Source organism: Nymphaea colorata, chromosome 7 (genome assembly GCF_008831285.2).
Source record: "Nymphaea colorata isolate Beijing-Zhang1983 chromosome 7, ASM883128v2, whole genome shotgun sequence".
NCBI classification, from domain to species: Eukaryota; Viridiplantae; Streptophyta; class Magnoliopsida; order Nymphaeales; family Nymphaeaceae; genus Nymphaea; species Nymphaea colorata.
This window is the reverse complement of record NC_045144.1, coordinates 12,018,506-12,035,489: the sequence shown is the minus strand read 5'-3', so window position 1 is coordinate 12,035,489 and position 16,984 is coordinate 12,018,506. Positions and strand designations below refer to the sequence as shown.

General features: G+C 50.1%; 1 protein-coding gene across 1 annotated transcript; it reads right to left on the bottom strand.

The window, feature by feature from the left end:
- Positions 1-13,942: 13,942 nt before the first annotated feature.
- LOC116257123 (uncharacterized) lies at positions 13,943-15,478 on the bottom strand. Its single transcript, XM_031633735.1, has 3 exons — positions 14,703-15,478; positions 14,204-14,600; positions 13,943-14,116 (listed from the first exon to the last, which is right to left on the bottom strand). Exons 1-3 carry the CDS (start codon positions 15,476-15,478, stop codon positions 13,943-13,945), a joined length of 1,347 nt encoding a protein of 448 aa, XP_031489595.1.
- Positions 15,479-16,984: the final 1,506 nt, after the last annotated feature.

Genomic DNA, 16,984 nt, shown 5'->3' with positions numbered 1-16,984 from the left:
ACACGTAAATCAAATGTGAAAATCCCTAAGTCTTGTGGACTTAGGGCGGGGACCTTGTGTGGGTTGCCGCCCACACTTCGGGTGTTGGTGCACGGGTCAAGTCCGAGTGACTTAGACCTGAACCTAAGTCATTCGGCTTAGAGAGGCTCAAGCGTTGAAGGGGTTTGGACTCACGCTCGGATTGGACCTGGTCAAGCTCGGTGAGCCTCGCAATTGATTCTAGAACGTCTTGAGTTCCACCTGGTTCAAGCACTCTTCCGGACCTAGCTGCTCCTCCCACTCCGCCCTCTGCAACTGGTTCGGGTGCCGACTTAGCCTCACTGGAGACTTCTTCAAGCTGCCTTAGCGATTGAGCCCATAAGTCCGAGGCTTTGTGCGTTGGCCGACTGGTTTTGGCCTGATCATGCCTTGTTGGGTCTGGACCTACAGAAGGGTCCGTAACAGATTCCCCCTCCCTAGAATGCGCTTGTCCTCGAGCGCTAGAGGAAGGAAAGCGATGAGCAACTGACCCAAACTCCTCCCAAGAGGTTCCTCTGTCTGGTCCTTCCCATTCAACTAGTACCTCATGTCGTGTTCTCCCTTGTCTCTGGACATATCGATGTTTGAGAATGCGATAGGGAGTGGGCAGGTTATCCTGTTCCGGTATCTGTTCAATTACTCTAGGAATATCACCATGATGGGGCTTGAGCCTGGTGATATGGAAAACTGGATGTACCATTGCTTCCCGTGGAAGACCAAGTCGGTACGCTGCTCTTCCTACCTTCTGCAAAACCAGGAACGGTCCATAATACTTTGGTAGTAGTTTAGAATAGGGTTGGCCCATCAAAGATCTTTGTTTCAGGGGCAACCTCTTTAGCCAGACATAATCACCCACTTCAAATTCACGATCTTTTCGCCCTTTGTTATAGATCTGTCTCATACGGTTCTGAGCTTTATCAATGTTCTACTTGAGGGAGTTCAGCACTTCCTCCCGGGTGCGTAACTCGCAGTCTACATTATCGTCCCCTGCTGTGCCTCCTTCGTATCTGGGGATAGTTGGAGGTGGGGTTCCATATGCACCTTCATAAGGTGTCATCCCTGTAGAAGAATGCAGACTGGTATTGTACGACCACTCTGCCCAAGGTAAAAACTTTACCCATGTCTGTGGTCGCTCCCCTGCGAAGCATCTCAGATAGGTCTCTAAAGATCGATTAACAATCTCGCTCTGCCCGTCTGTTTGTGGGTGATGGGCTGTACTGAAATTAAGCGTGGTACCCATGAGCTTCATGTACTCCTGCCAGAATGCGCTGAGAAAGATCAAATCCCTCTCACAAACGACTGATTGTGGCATCCCGTGGAGCTTTCCTACGTACTCTTGGTATACGCTGGCCACCATTGGCCCTTGATATGATCGAGGCAAGGGAGCAAAGTGGCTGTATTTGGTTAGACGGTCCACTACCACTAGCACAGCTTCCATGCCTTCTGAGCAGGGCATTGCATCTATAAAATCCATGGTTACATCGGTCCATGGTTTGGTTGGTATGGGGAGGGGAACCAAGTGTCCTGGAGGTCTAATAGCCTCGTATTTTTCCCTCTGACATACCAAGCAATTCCGTATGTACCTCTGCTTTTATGCCTCCCCACAAAATTGGGATTTAATTCTGCTAAGGGTTTTAAAAACCCCCTCATGACCAGCGGCAGGTGTGTCATGGAAGTGTCGCAGGAGTTCCTGCTTAAGCCCTAATTCCGGAGGAACCACTGCACGGTTCTTCCTATACAAAATGTTCCCTCTGACTATGTAGAAAGGAATGGATCCTGGATGTTGCTCTGTTGACGCTCTGATTAGCCTCATAGACTGATCTGCTTGTTGTTCTTAGGCTAATCTATCCCAAACATCGGTTTCCACTACCGAAAGAGTCATGAATTGCTCAGTCAAACGAGAGAGAGAATCGGCTGCTGTATTCTCCGGACCTTTCTTGTATTCGATTTCGAAATCGTATCCAAGCAGCTTCGCCAGCCAACGTTGTTGGGTCGGCGTGGATACTCTCTGTTTCAGCATATATTTAAGTGAATTCTGGTCTGTTTTAACCACAAACCTGCGCCCTATTAGATAAGGTCGCCACTTCTCAACTACCAATACTATCGCCAAGAGTTCTTTCTCATAAGTAGAAAGAGGCTTTGCTCTACTCGTGAGTGCCTTTGACATATATGCGATAGGGTGGCCTCCCTGGCTGAGAGCGGCCCCAATTCCAACCTCACAAGCATCGGTCTCAATAGTGAATTGCTGGTTGAAATTCGGAAGTGTAAGAACAGGCGCAGACATAAGGGCGGATTTCAATTTTTCGAAGGCTGCCCTAGCCTTGTCTGACCACTGAAAGGCTCCTTTTTTAAGCATCTGGGTTAAGGGTTGAGCAATGAGTCCATAACCCTGGATAAAACGTCGATAGTAACCAGTTAATCCAAGAAATCCTCGAAGTCCTTTCAGGTCCTTGGGCAGTGGCCATTTCTGCATGGCTTCCAATTTTTCGGGGTCTGCCCGAACCCCTTGTTGACACACTATGTGTCCTAGATAACCAATGGAAAGTTGTCCAAAGCTGCATTTGGACATCTTGGCGTAGAGTTGGTTATCCTTTAAAACTTGAAGAGCAACCGAAAGATGCTTCTCGTGCAGTTCTTCAGACTGGATATATATCAAGATGTCGTCGAAGAAAACCAAGATAAAATCACGGAGATACTGTCTGAAGACGTCGTTCATGCATCTCTGAAAAGTTGCTGGTGCATTAGTCAGACCAAATGGCATGACGAGGAACTCGTAGTGCCCGTCATGAGTCCGAAAAGCGGTCTTGGGGACGTCGTCTTTGCACATTCTAATCTGATGATAGCCGGCCCGCAGGTCTATCTTTGAAAATGTGGTCGCTCCGGCTAATTCATCCAACAACTCATCGATAACAGGTATGGGGTGCCTGTCTTTTACGGTGGCTTCATTCAGGGCGCGATAATCTACACAGAAGCGCCAGTTGTTGTCCTTTTTTTTCACTAATAAGACGAGGGAAGAAAAAGGGCTGCTGCTCGGCTGAACTATACCACTCTCTAGCATCTCCTTAACCAGTCGATCGATTTCAGCCTTCTGGTTATACCCATATCTGTAGGGGCGCACATTAACAGGTTCTGCCCCCTGAGTCATTATAATTCTGTGGTCATAAGACCTTTGCGGTGGGAGACTCTTAGGCTCCTCGAAAACGTCCTCAAAACGGTCTAACACCATCTGTATTCTTTCCGGCACTATCTCTTTCTGCTCTTCTTTTTCTGGCACATCAGTCGCGAGTGCCATCACCCAACACGCAGGCTGCTCGGCCTCAATGGCACGTAATGCAGCCTTGGGACGAGTAATGCTAGTTAACCCCTGTATTGTCATGGGTTCTTCATCGCCGTCGGGAGTGAAGGTTATACTAAAATTCTTCACGTCCCAAGAGATGATGCCAAGCGTGAAGAACCATGGCATCCCGAGAATAAGGTCTACTCCATCCAAGGGAATGACTAAGAAGTCAATTTTGAAGGGTTTCTTCTTTATTACCACTTCCACGTCTTTCCCTTCATTGTGGCATTTCAATCTCATGCCCCCTCCCACGATTATGGTTTGGGGTTGACTTGACTCTAAAGCAACGTTGCACCTCCTTGCCGCTTCCTCAGTTAGGAAGTTCTTTGTTGCACCGTTATCAAGCAGTATCAAAACCCTGTGGCCATTAATCTTCCCAAATACCCGGAAAGAGTTGGGCTTGTTGGGATCTTGCATTGAGTGCAAAGACTCGGCCTCAGTTGGCTTCTCCTCTTTGGTGGGAGTCTCTTCAGTACGGACTTCTTTCCTTTTCTCGGTAGGCTTAGCTCTTTTCTTCACAACCACTTCCTCATCTGATGAGGATGAACTAGATTCATATGGCGTAGTCGAAGAATCACTACAGGAGCTGGATTCTACATCACTCACCACCTGTACCTTGTAATACGTTGGGCATTGGTGGTTTTTATCCCATTTTCCTTCGCATCTGTAACACAGGCCCTTACGCCTGAACTCTTCAATTTGCTTTGGCGTGAGGTAACGGGTGGGTGGCTTTCGGCCCTGCCCTTGGTTTGGGCCTTGATGGGGCCTATAGTCACTCCCTCTTTTGAAGGGAGTCGGTTCCTTCCCTTTAAAACGAGAACCAGAGGAATAGGAAGGCTTCCTCCTCTGCTTATCCATCTTGTGAGCCTTTTTCTCGGCTCTCTTCTCCTCTATTTGTTCCTTATAGAGTCGGGCCATGGCAAAACATTCTTCAAGCCTTTTAAAACGGTGGATTTTCAACTCTCTTTTTACCTCGCTTTTAAGGCCGCCCTTGAACGCTCCGATGAGGGCCTTTTCTGGCCACTGGACCATGCTGGCTAGCCTCTCAAACTGACGTTGATAAGCAGCCACGGTAGTAGTTTGGACCAGATTCTTGAGGTCCTCATCATAGTCTATGAATGTTGAGTCCCCAAATTGGAGTTGGAGACTTGCTTTGTATTTTTCCCAGGTAGGGTCTGCCGTCTTATGATCAAACCACAAGTAATGGGTTGTGGCCTCTCCTGTCATGTTTGCCGTGGCAATCTCAATCCATTCTTCCTGGGGTACGTGATGACACAAGAAATACCTTTCAGCCATGAAAAGCCATTCCCGTAAGTGTTCCCCATTGAACTTGGGAAACTCATAACGAACTGTGGGAGTTCGCCTCTCTCCTTGAGGATTCCGTTGTGCTCTTCTTGGACGTAGAGGAGATTCGTCCTGTTCCCCTTCTGAATCGTAGTACGTGCGATTCATCCTGCTGCTAGCGAATCTTTAAACTCGGGGAGTCCTGTAGTATTCGCTAGTGGGCTCAAGTGGTTGCCGCTCTGGCGGGGGACCCATGTGCAAAAGTCTGCCCCCGTCCGTGCTAGTACCAATGTGGGAGAGGTTATTCGGGTCAACCTCAGTATCGGTGGGATAGGTAGGCATACCCAACACACCCTTTCCTTTATTCGGACCCTGAGTGGTCCTTTCCCCTCCTGGGGCTTGGTTGGCAGTAAGCTGCCTAAGGAGTACCCAAATTTCTTCCATCTCCTTTTGCTGCTCTTGATTTTGTCTATCCAGATCTCTTTTGCGGAATTGTTCCATCTTGTTCATGTCGCTACGCATTTGCAGCAGCTCTTTCTTTATGTTCAAAATTCTGCCCATGGCGTAATTGGGAATGGATTCCGTTTGGGTGCCTGTAGCTTCCTCTTGCTGGTCGGTGAGGTGCTCCTCAATGACGGGCTCGTCGGGGTTCATTTGCTTCTTTGACTTGCCCATTAGTATGATTTGGGCCGATGGACGTCAAAGAAAGGCACGAAAAGGGAAGTCCTAACTAAATCCAAAAATTGAACAAGCTGCCACTCTCAAGTGAGGTGTCACTGTCCGCCCTAAACTACCGACTGATTTTCTGCCCGAAGACTCCGATCTGCCGACTGACACTGACCTGAAAAACCCAAACTGCCTAGCTGTCTTACGCTGCCGCTGCCTTAGCTGCTGGTAGCGAGTTTAAAGGCAAGGGAGGCGGGTTGGCCCGCCTAGTGCCGTGCTTCGCCTAAGCGCCTCGGCACTCCCACTTCGCCCTCGGCCGGGCTTTTTCAAGCCTAACTCACCGCACCCTCCTAGTGCCTCGGTGACGTACCGGGAGCTCGGCTGCCCTTGGGTGCACGGAATGTACAGCCCTTTACTTGCTAAGAAGGAGCAAGCAAAGCCCTAAACTACGCACGATGACGGAAGCCGTGGGGGCTTCAGAACCGAATTCTGCCACTAAAAACCGCGAACACACTGACTAGAAAACCAAAAGAAATCCACTGACAAAGCTGAAAACCCTTTAGAATAAACCGTCTGCACTGCCGTTGATGAAGACTCATCGAAGGTCCAAGTGCTCAAACCGACGGTGTTCCTCAAGATTCGCTCTGATACCAATTGTTAGGACCACACCGGCAGGGCTAGAACAATCCGACCAGTGCGACCCTAAACCTCCCAGAATCTTCTTGAGGCCTACTCTAAAAACCGAAAAACCTAGGCAAATTACACAAGAATTCTACCCGGCTGGACAGGACCCCGGCGCAAACCCAATTAGGTGGAGGTGTACAGGTGTAGGTTACCCTTTTTCCCAAATCCCTAACTATGGTCTGCCTACTACACAAAATTAGAAGGGTTGTGAGGCCTTACAATTCGCGAGCGATACAAGAATTAACTCTCAATCTCACTCACAAACCATACAAACCACGCTATCGAGCAAACCACACCCAACAGAAACAAATAGGTGGTCTTGCTCCTTGTGGTCGTGTCTCGGGCGCAGTGCCCTCAAGGTACCTCAGTGGGGAGCTAGGCCGAAGCCAAGGCTAAAGCAACAAACTGAAAGAAACTACGATGCTTCCTAATACTTAAGCAAAATCCCACCCAAAGCTACAAGGGGTAAGGGAGACAATACCGGCCAAGGTTCACCCTTGGCATAGCCGGATAAGGGTCTCGGGGTGAGAACCAGCCCCCGAGCACTGCAGCTTACGGATCAGGAAAACCGGCTGAGGAGAGCCTCCTCGTCGCCTGCTGCTCGGATTGGACTGCCGGCGGAAAGGACGCTGGTGAAGTGGCCGCGCGCTGGAAGACTGATCAACGGCCGAGGCCTGAACGTTGCCCGCTGGCTGTGGCCACTGTACAGTTGCGGCTAGAGGGCCTGTTCGAGCAGGCGTGGGCGTCGGAAGAGTCCTGCTGACAGAAGCTGCGTAGAACAGGTGGATGCGCTCAGAGGACGGTGAGTGCGGCCGACGGAGCTGCTGGGGTCGCTGCCGACGATGTTCGCTGAAGAGCACCCGCCTGCGGTCGGAGACGAGGGAGCGCCAATTGGCGGATGCCTGCTGTCGTGAGACTACGTCCGATTGCCGCTATGCGCTGATGACGAAGGAACCTGGGCCGGAAGGGCCGCCTGGAAAGCCGAGGGGGGCTGCTGTCACAGCGACAGCGCCTACCTGCCTGTCTCTGGTGTGTGGCTCGGCCGCTGCAAAGGGCCGGGCGAAGCCGGCAGAACCTAAACCTAGCTAAGGCTGGGTTGGCTGGGTTCGACTGGGCTCTAATAGGGGGTCGGTCTAGTCAAACAGGCTCGGGTTGGGGTAGGCTGAGTGAGAGAGGGCTTAGGTGCGGTAGCGGGTTGACCTAGCTAATAGGAGGTCTGTGTGGGTAGGCTAGGGTCGAGCCTAGGCTTGTGGGTGAAGGTCAACGTTGACCAAGAGTGGAATGGGTTTGACTAAGTGGGTAGTTGACTAAATTGGACCTAGCTTAGTGGGTCCAGGTCGATTAGGTCAAGGGTCACTCGAGGTAGGCTCGAGTCACTAAGGGGGTTGCCAAGGAAGTGGGCTCGGTGGGTTGCACCTAGATTCAGCTAAGGTGAAGTAGAAGATAGCGGCCTAGGACAAGGGCGAGGGAAATGGGGAAACTAGGGGATGTGGCGGCGCGTGAGGGCTCCTAGCTCGGTGGGGTATGACTTGGTTGGTCAAACCAAGGAAAGGGCGCCGATGCTTGCCACGTGGCAAGATGAGGGGAGCAAGACAGAGAGAGCTAGAAAAAGGCTAGGTATTACGAAATGATTCGAACTCTTTCCTAAATGATAGGGAGGAGCTCGACAAAGAAGGAGACAGAGATTGTGGCGAAGGGCCAGATGTCACTCTCTAATGAGCTCGGGTTCCTGAAGGCTGAGATTGGGACACGTGGAGGAGATCAATGGAGGAGATAGGTTGCGGATTAGGCAGGTGAGGAGAGGAGATTTTCAGCTGAGGAAAATAAGGAAAGGGGATGCGAGGTGGCGATGACTTTCCTAAAACTAGGGAAGCAAGATCCGAAAAGGTAGGGCAGGTGATCTCGCAAGGACTATCTGTGTGACACGCGGCTGAAGGCGGGACCAGGACGAGGAGCGGGAGGGTGAGCTGGCTGAGGACGTGGCAAGGGAGTTGGCGAGATCAGAACACGTGTCTTGATGAACGCGTGAGAGATCAAGGGAATTAGGGTTGGCGCAGTGGAGGATGCGACCAGGTGGAAAGGAAAGGCTGCGCGGTGGGGTTTCCTATTTCGGTGGAGCTCGAGATTCAGAGATGATCTCGGCTGGGAACAGGTGGAAGCTACGGAGGAGGGGTCTCGGGTAGGTGGCTGGATGGCTAAGAGGTGTCACGGTGAAGGGCTGAGATGAGACGAGAAAGGACTTACCGGAATTGACGAGTGACCAAGGTGGAAACTCCAATCTCGCACCGGCAACTAGGGATAGATCCCGTGGTCCAAATGTCCCGCTTACCCTTATCAATTTTAAGTAAAACTGCAGGGAAGGAAGGGCAGAACGGACTTCCCAGCCGGAAACAATGGCGACCACCGGACTTACAGCGGTGGCTGGAAGTTCTCTCTTTTCCGGCGTAGTTCGATCTTATGATCTAGCCATCAGAATTTGCCCTGTTTATGTTATTTTGAAGCATTTTTCTGGGCGATTCTTCTGGTCTACTCCTCTGTCTCAGATCACGGCCAGAGCTTAGCTTAGCTGTGTTTTTCAGGCTACTGGTCCGAAAGGTCAAGAGGAAAAACTAGAGCCGATAGATCATAACCTTACGATTTTTCCTTTTCTCTTATCGGCTGAATCCCTACTAAGGACCGATCCTATGATCTCCAACTTGCGTCACGAAGCGTAAGATTCAGATTAGATCAAAACTCGCCCCACGCCCGTAGCTCCACTCTTCGGGTATGCCAAGGGAGCAACTAGGGAAAGACGACCCTGGTTCTAATTCGAAACAACACACTCGGGCAGCAAGGGAAAGATCATCAGCCGTCCCCTTTCGGTGTCTCGTTGAAGCCGCCGGGACTGCCCGTGCCTTCAACCTTCCCTACACCGGAATCAGCCTCTCAATTCCCTCGTGATCAGGGAATAGGCACCGATTCTAGAATTTCAAAAGGTTCGAATGGGGTACTTACGTGAACAAAGGAGGGATCGCCACCGATGGAGGAGATCCGCCTAAGTCTTCAATCCTTATGCCGGTGTCCTAGGGACGGTAGCTCTTCAAGGTTCTTCTGGAAATGGAGGCGCCGTGGTGGTAGAGGACGCGAGGAGGGAGGAGACGCTTGGCTCTCAGGTAGAGCAAGGTGGGAGACGAGAAGCGAGAAGCCTCGAGAGAGGAGAGAGAGTGAAAACGCCAAAATGGCCAATCTCATTCAATTTTTGCATAATCTGTACATTGTTCACCAAGTATTTATACTAAGTCTAATGCGAGCCCTAATTACATCCTAACCTAGCTCGCTAACCCGCCCCAATACAAAATTGCACAAGGCACAACCCGCCTTGCTAGGTCTCTTATTTAAAACCCACTATCAACATGAAATTAAAGACGCATAATGTAATTCGGGCCTAGCGCCCCGCACGTAAATCAAATGTGAAAATCCCTAAGTCTTTTGGACTTAGGGCGGGGACCTTGTGTGGGTTGCCGCCCACACTTCGGGTGTTGGTGCACGGGTCAAGTCCGAGTGACTTAGACCTGAACCTAAGTCGTTCGGCTTAGAGAGGCTCAAGCGTTCAAGGGGTTTGGACTCACGCTCGGATTGGACCTGGTCAAGCTCGGTGAGCCTCGCAATTGATTCTATAACGTCTTGAGTTCCACCTGGTTCAAGCACTCTTCCGGACCTAGCTGCTCCTCCCACTCCGCCCTCTGCAACTGGTTCGGGTGCCGACTTAGCCTCGCTGGAGACTTCTTCAAGCTGCCTTAGCGATTGAGCCCATAAGTCCGAGGCTTTGTGCTTTGGCCAACTAGTTTCGGCCTGATCATGCCTTGTTGGGTATGGACCTACAGAAGGGTCCGTAACAGATAGACAGCAGCAAGTGACGTGCTACTGCTGAAGAGGCCCTCCTGGCCGTGAAGGGGAGGCGGTAGCAAGAGGTGTGCTGGAGGTGGAAGGGTCCCGCTGTGAATGGGGAGCACCTTCGGGCAGGGAAGGGTTCGGTCTAGAACCCGGGAGATCCTAACTATGGAAAAGATAAGAGCTCGGTCTAGAGCTCGGGCAGACCTAGATACGAGGGAGTTCAGTTAAGGGTGGCTGGCTAGGTTGTGGTTTAGGTGAGCTAAGTCAAGGCTAAGGGTCAGCAGGGACAAGGTTGACTACAACTCGGCTTAGGATCAGATGCGGCTGGGTTGACTTGAATCAAGTCAAGACTCGAAGGTAGTGAGGTAGGTGCGGAAGAGAGGTGGCGGCTTGGGTCTAGCTGTGCAAGTGGGTCCGGGACACTTGGCAACGTAGGAAGTGAGTTGCCTTGGGTTTGGCTGGCTACTTTCCAAAATGAGAGGAAAGGAGGCTCAAGGACATGGGTTACCAAAATGGGTGAGGTCGACCTAGAGAGGCTGACTAAGGAATGATGCGTTAAGGGCTTTCCTAGAAGAGGGTAAGGGAGGATACGACTAGGGGTTTCCTAGGGGAGGGAGTTGACTCGATCTGGTCAAAAGCAGCTGGGATGCCTAAAGTGTTAGGCTCATGACCACTTACCTAACTAGGAAAGAGGGGGATGGGGAGGACGCCAATTGCCAAAAGGCAAGGGTTGGCGTGGAGAATTCCTTCCTATTGTTGATGAGGAAAAGGGCCATCTAATTCCAAAATGGAAATTAGAGCTAAGAGGATCGCTAGAGAGAGACTTGCGAATCAGGAATGGATTCCAATTCTTTCCCAAGGTATAAGGATTGAATTGACTTAGGTTTCTTTCCTAACTCGTAGGAAAGAGAGGAGGTGTGGCTTATACCAAAATGGTAAGTAATCCACTTATGCGCGTGTTCTTCTTCTCCTTTCTCCAACGGACACAAGGGCTGTCAAGGGAAGGTGTCGAGAGAAATGAATTAGGAAAGGGTAGATTGGGACTTAGGAATGGCTGCGGCAAAGGAAAGGGAAGGTGCGAGCCAAGGAGGTTACCAAAGGGTGACAATTGGTAAACGTGTGGGACCTAAAGGGACAAGTGGCTTGCGAATTGGAAGGGAGGGCTACTAGGTTGACTTGGGTAATGATGAGGAAGCACGAGGTGGAGACCTGCTTGGGAGACTTGCATGAAAAAGGAAAGGGAAGAAGAGAGGCAAGGGGGTTACCACAAGGTGACAAGTGGAAAAACGTGTGGGGCCTACACGAATTTGGTCTAGCTAGTTGACGAGAGAAGCTCACTCGGTTCAGGTGGGGTAATGATGAGGAAAGGTGAGGTGGAGAGGTGCTTAGGTGGGAATGAGCTGGGTATTAGCAAAAAGGAAGGGGATCGGATTGGGAAAGTAGGAGGTGGCGCTCCCTTGTGGCTTCACTTCCAAAAGGGAAAACGCGTGAAGGCTTCTACGAAATCGGCAAGGAGCTTGACGATAGAGGAGGGGATCTCGTGTGGGGCCAGGGACTCGAAGAAGGAGGGGCGGACTGGTGAGGTGGCAGGAGATGTAGGCTAAGATGATGACATGTGGCGACACCAAGGGTGAGGATCAAGGGGGATCTCGGTTAACAAAAGGCAAGGCACCAAAAACGGAATTGGGTGTGGCGCTAAGGATGGATTTCCTAAAACGGTGGGATGCGATGAAGGCTAAGGCGATATGCGAATGGGACGAGATCAATCAAGGGGGACAGGTGGCTGGGTCAATCAGGAAGGCTGTGGGATGGCTGACACGTGGCTAAGGCAAGGGCTGGGATTAAGCAAAACAAAGAAGGAGAGGGAACTTACCAAATGAGCACCGGCGGCCAAGGGAGATGCGTGAAAGCACCGGCGGCTAGGGTGAATTGCCCTAGTGCGCTCCTCCAAACAAAGAACAGAATACCCCCAACTTGTGATTATGCTTTTCCACGAACAGGGGTAATTTGGACCACGCCGAAATTGGCCAACAGTTGGCCGGAATCACTTGAATGTTCACCGGAATTGCAGAATTCAGGCCGAGCGTAAAACATGAGAACGATTAACCGGATGAAGCTCAATCTTAGCCGTTTGATTCCTTTTGATGGGGCGTCTTCTTCTATGTAGTCTTTTCTCTGTTTTGACGCCTTTTTGATGCACTTTTGCAAGCCTTTTCCTTGCTGGATTTGTGCGTCAGCCTTGATAAAAATGGAGGCAACCAAGGAGTTCTTTTGAGGACGCTCGTTGGAGACCTTCGTGCGTAGCGTGAGGGGAAGAACTCGAGAATGCCAAGGAGTTCTTGAGACGCGTAAGCAGAGATTTGGTGCTGTTTTCAGCCGTGGGATGAGAGCTCAAACTCTCGGGTGTGCACCGAGGGAATGAAATCCACCTTCTAGCCGAACTCAATACGAAATCCGAGCAACGTGTTGCTCACCAACTCTTCTCGTATTCTCAACGTACTAACCTTTTCTCTTGCTACTTTTGACGTCGTATGCTGCAGGAACCAGGTCGCCCAAGCTGCTGCAGCCTTCCTGGGAAGAAGACAGCCTCACAACCTTCTTGTGTTTCAGAAGGAAGGCACCGATCTACTTCAAATTGCTCGTGGGGTGATATTTGTGGTCCGTTTGAAGACGCCGCGCGCCAGAGCTTGCTGCTTTCCTTAGGCCGTGTTCCTTAGCTCGAGGGGAAAGGGAAGAAACCAGAAAACAAGGTAGGGAAGAAGAGGGACCTTCGGCTATCAAGAAGATGGAGGTTGATGCATACCTTCACCGTGAGGGTTGGAAGGAAGACGACGCCAAGGGAAATGGCGCTAGGCTAGGGAGACACCATGAGGACGAGTGGAGGAGAAGACTTTGCGCCATGGATGAGAAGGGACGCCAAGGAGAGAAGGGAGACCACCGCGGGAGAGGGGTGAGCCAAGGGAAAAACGAGAGAGAGAAAGGGCATTCCGCCCAACACCAATCCAATATACTTCATTATTCCAAAAAGCATCCTAATTACAAGGACTCAATCACTTAAATAACATCCTAAGCAACTCGGTTCACATTCCGAACAGGTTCACTAAAGAATCAACTTAAATAAAAACGGAACTCAAAGAAATAAAAAACGAGACACTACTCGTCTCACTCCTAAGTAGATATCCGTGGATCTTTTGGATCCACTCGCTTGGGCGCTTGGTTGAGCTTGGATCGCCTCAATCCCCTTTTTGCCTAGGTTCGACCTAGACTACCTCGTGTGAACTCAGATTAGGACTCGACCATAGGTTAGACCATTCAAGTTCGGGAGAGTCCTAAAAACGGATCAAAGCCACCTTGAGGTTTAATCCTTTGTTGTCCACGCTTGGCCGTTGTTGCTCCGCCCGCTCCGCCCACTGCAAGAACTCCAAGTTGTTCATTATCCTCTTTGGCTGGCCTAGCTGCCTTGCTGAACTCACGTCTACGAGCCTTGTTGGACCCAGCTTGGTCCTCGGTTCAGCCCATATGAACCTAGTGGAATTTTGGCTCGTATCAGATCCACCCTATTTAAAATGAGCTTGTCCCCAAGCTCTTGCTTTACCTTTTCCAGGATGGGTCTGAGTTCCACGTGCTACCCACATACGTTTTTCCTTTGGTCCATAGTTCCGGGGTAGTATGGTAAGGGAGTTCCTCTGGTTGAGGAAGCTTCCTCTCGGCCCTTTCTAAAAATCCCGAGTGAAGACCCGAGTTGTCTTACTCGTGGTTTCTTGATGTGTCCGTCCGGGGCCGTAATCTCTAGGCAGCTGCCCAATGTGAAGCCTTTGTTGCCCTTGCAGCAGTTTGCTTCCGCTTATGCTCGCTTTCCATGTGGTGGTCTGCCCGTGGTTCTGCGATTGCCAAGTGTTGCTGCTCACTGGGACAGGCCACTGCGCTTCTGCTGCACGCTCACTGTAGTTGGGGCCTAGTAATAAGCCTTGCACGTTTTGGTTAAGGGAGTCTTGATGATCCCTTAACTCCCGACTACAGTTTGGAGAGTCTGGAAACTGGTATGCTCTCCAATGCTCTGGGTAGAGTTTTTCAATGTAGTTACCCAGAATGTATTTGACGCTGGGAAGAGGCGAAGGTGGTCACGGTGTACTGATCACCGGCTGCTCCTATTTCTGTCACCTTAAAGTCATGACGTTCCTCAGGTAGGTCTTCGTTTTCTTCTTCAGACTCGGGGAACATTCCGTCTGTCTTTGCTAGGAGCTCTTCTTCAAACTGCTCCCGGATGTTAAGAGGTTTGGTTCTTTACTTACATCCGGGTTTATTAGAGCCTTTATTGTTTCTGTTAGAGGCGGTAACTACCTCTTTTCCTGCTTGGCGCTTGACGAGGGGAAGTCTCTCGTCTTGGGCTCTATCTAACTTGGCGTTTTGTCTTGCCAATTCTTGAGTCGCCCCTTGTTGGAGTTTCATTCGTGCATTTTTGTTGGGAGACTCTAAGAAGTCGTGATCCATACCACCCTCCTTAGGTTGGTTTTGTATGCTAGGAGGTGGTAACAACCCTTTGCTACCCGTGGCTGGCTGCTCCATTGTTTTCATTTCAGTTTGCTCACGGGGTTCAAGATTCCATGGCTCATCTGCCCATCTGAATGGTGAAGCTATGGTGAAGATTTCTTCTTTGCTCTGCCTTAGCCTCTCTTTAGGACTTGCCTCAGGCGTTTGTCCTTCAAGAGGTGTCGCCCTACTTTCTGCTCGTGTTAGGCTAGATGAGCACCCTTCATTCGAGTTTGGACAACAATGATTACTTTCCCCTTTTTGTTCTGACGTCTAGGTAGGTTCGGGTAAGGGAAGTAATCCTTCGTACATGCCCATGGAGTGCTTTGTGTCTCTTCGTCTTGCCGACTCGTTCTGCTGGTCGGGCCCTTGGTTCTCATTCGTTGTTCTAGGCTGAACCCATTCCAAAGGCCGTATAGCACTGAATGCCTTGGCCGGGCCAAGTATGCCTTTAGTATCTTTTGAGGTGATACTCGTGCTGCTATTAGGGATAGCGCTAGGAGGGGCTCCAAGTATCCCTTTTTCTGAAATCTTAATCCTCGCACGTTCTGAAGGCTTGAGGGCGTTTGGATTGGCACACCCTCGTCTTGGCACTTCTATCTCTTCATCGCTTGAAGAATCAGTGCTACTATCATTTTCGGATTCAGACGAAGTTTCATCTTCGCTTTCTGACTTGTACTCTTTTGGCACCTTGTTCATAGGCGTCTTTGGAGAGGGAGAGGATTTATCATCCTCACTAGACGAATCTGATTCCGTTTCAGTATCAGACTCTGTAGCAAGCTCAGTCCGTCTATTATCGTTGGTTGTTTTCTTATTTCTGATGGACTCTCTGTGATCCATCCCGTCGAGCATCTCATTAATCTTTTTGAGCACTTCGTCCCACGTAAGAGACCTTGTGCTTTGGTCATTCTGTCCATAATGCTCTTCTTCATCGTTGGGCTCATAATAAGATTCTCTTTGCTTTTCGGCCACAGGCAAGAGTCTTTCTTCTAGCACGAAGCAAAGACTCGAGAAACCAACTTTGATAACATCTCCATGGTAGATTGGCGCCCAATCTCGATGTTGTACTTCGTGTCCAGCCACCATAAGTCTACCCGTGTAAGTGGTTTTGACGATCCACATTTCTTGGGTGTCCCTATGTATGGCCAACTCAAAATGACGCCCTTTCATGCTAGGGTGTAGGAATCTCAAGTCACACTCGGGATTACTGCCTACTTGGATATAAGTTCACTTTGGGCCTTGGTCTCAAGTATGTCCATGGATCAACGTATCCTTTCGAATGCAAACGCCATTTTCGGAGTTGCTAAGGAGTATGTCCATATTCGGTCTACTAGACGAGCACCTCATTTCGTCTTCTAATCTACCAAGCAAACTGCCAAAGCAATTCCTACGCTATTGCTGAAACCAAATCACACTGACACACTACCACTCTTAAAGAAAATCCTATGCTGCTGCGAAGAACATACTGTAAACTGCTTTTTGCCCTTTGTCTATCAGCCACACTTCTGCCCTGTGTGCGCTAAGGGAGGAGGAAACTAGTTCCGCCTGTCACCGTGCCCGCCTGGCACCTCGGTGACTATCTTTGGCTCTCAGCTGGGCCTAAAATGGGAGGCCTAACTGTCGCATCCGCCTGATGCCTCGACAGCAACTTCGAGCTCAAGTACCCTAGGGTGGTGCAGTGTACACACCCTTAGTCCAGACTGTTTTAAGGCAGCCCAAGAACTTACGCACAAAAATATCAAACGATGGAGTTTTGACTTCAAACTTTGTCAGCGCTAAGAGGATATATTTATCTGACTATGCTGAAAATTTCAGCTCGTTTTGACCTCGGGAAGTCTCTGAAACTACGTAATCTTCTGGCCGAACTGCTCCCGCGGACAGGTTCTGTCCGTTCAGGCTTTTAGCACGTTGCAGGGCCAAAAACGTCTTGTTAAGGGCAGAATCTCTTCTGATGCCCTAAACAACTTTTGTAGCACATATGATTACGAGTCTGTCCACCAAATTTCAGGCAAATCTGATTTCGTTTGCCCCCCTGAAAACACTGATACACTGTCACTGACTGTTACAGTCCAGAAAACCGCAATTCGCCTATTTCTAAAACAAAATCCTGAAAAGAAATCCTACTGAAAATCTGAAAATCTGACTGCTGCACTGTCCGTGGATGCATACTCTTCGCTGGTCCAAGCGCGGCTAAGTCAAGATTAATTCCTCAAGGTCGCTCTGATACCAATTGTTAGATTGGTATCAGTCGGTTGCTGGTGGCTACTCCACAAGAAGCCGTCCAAGTAATAGCTGGAAACCGCGACGTCTACACACGTTGAAAGTACCAAATTCTGAAATCTGTCGCTGTCTCTTCGACTTTAAACCCCAAGGCGGTTCTGATACCAATTTTTAGGATCCCGACCCCAACGGGCCGACCCAAGGAGTCGAGGTCCTACTGCCAAGATCGCCTCGAGGAATCTAGACCAAAGAAACCTAAACAAATCAATACAAGGAACTACCCGGCCGAACAGGACCCCGGTGCAAACCCAATAGGACGTGAATACAAGTAGGGGTAATCCCAAAAACCTAACTAAGCAAAACCTACTACAG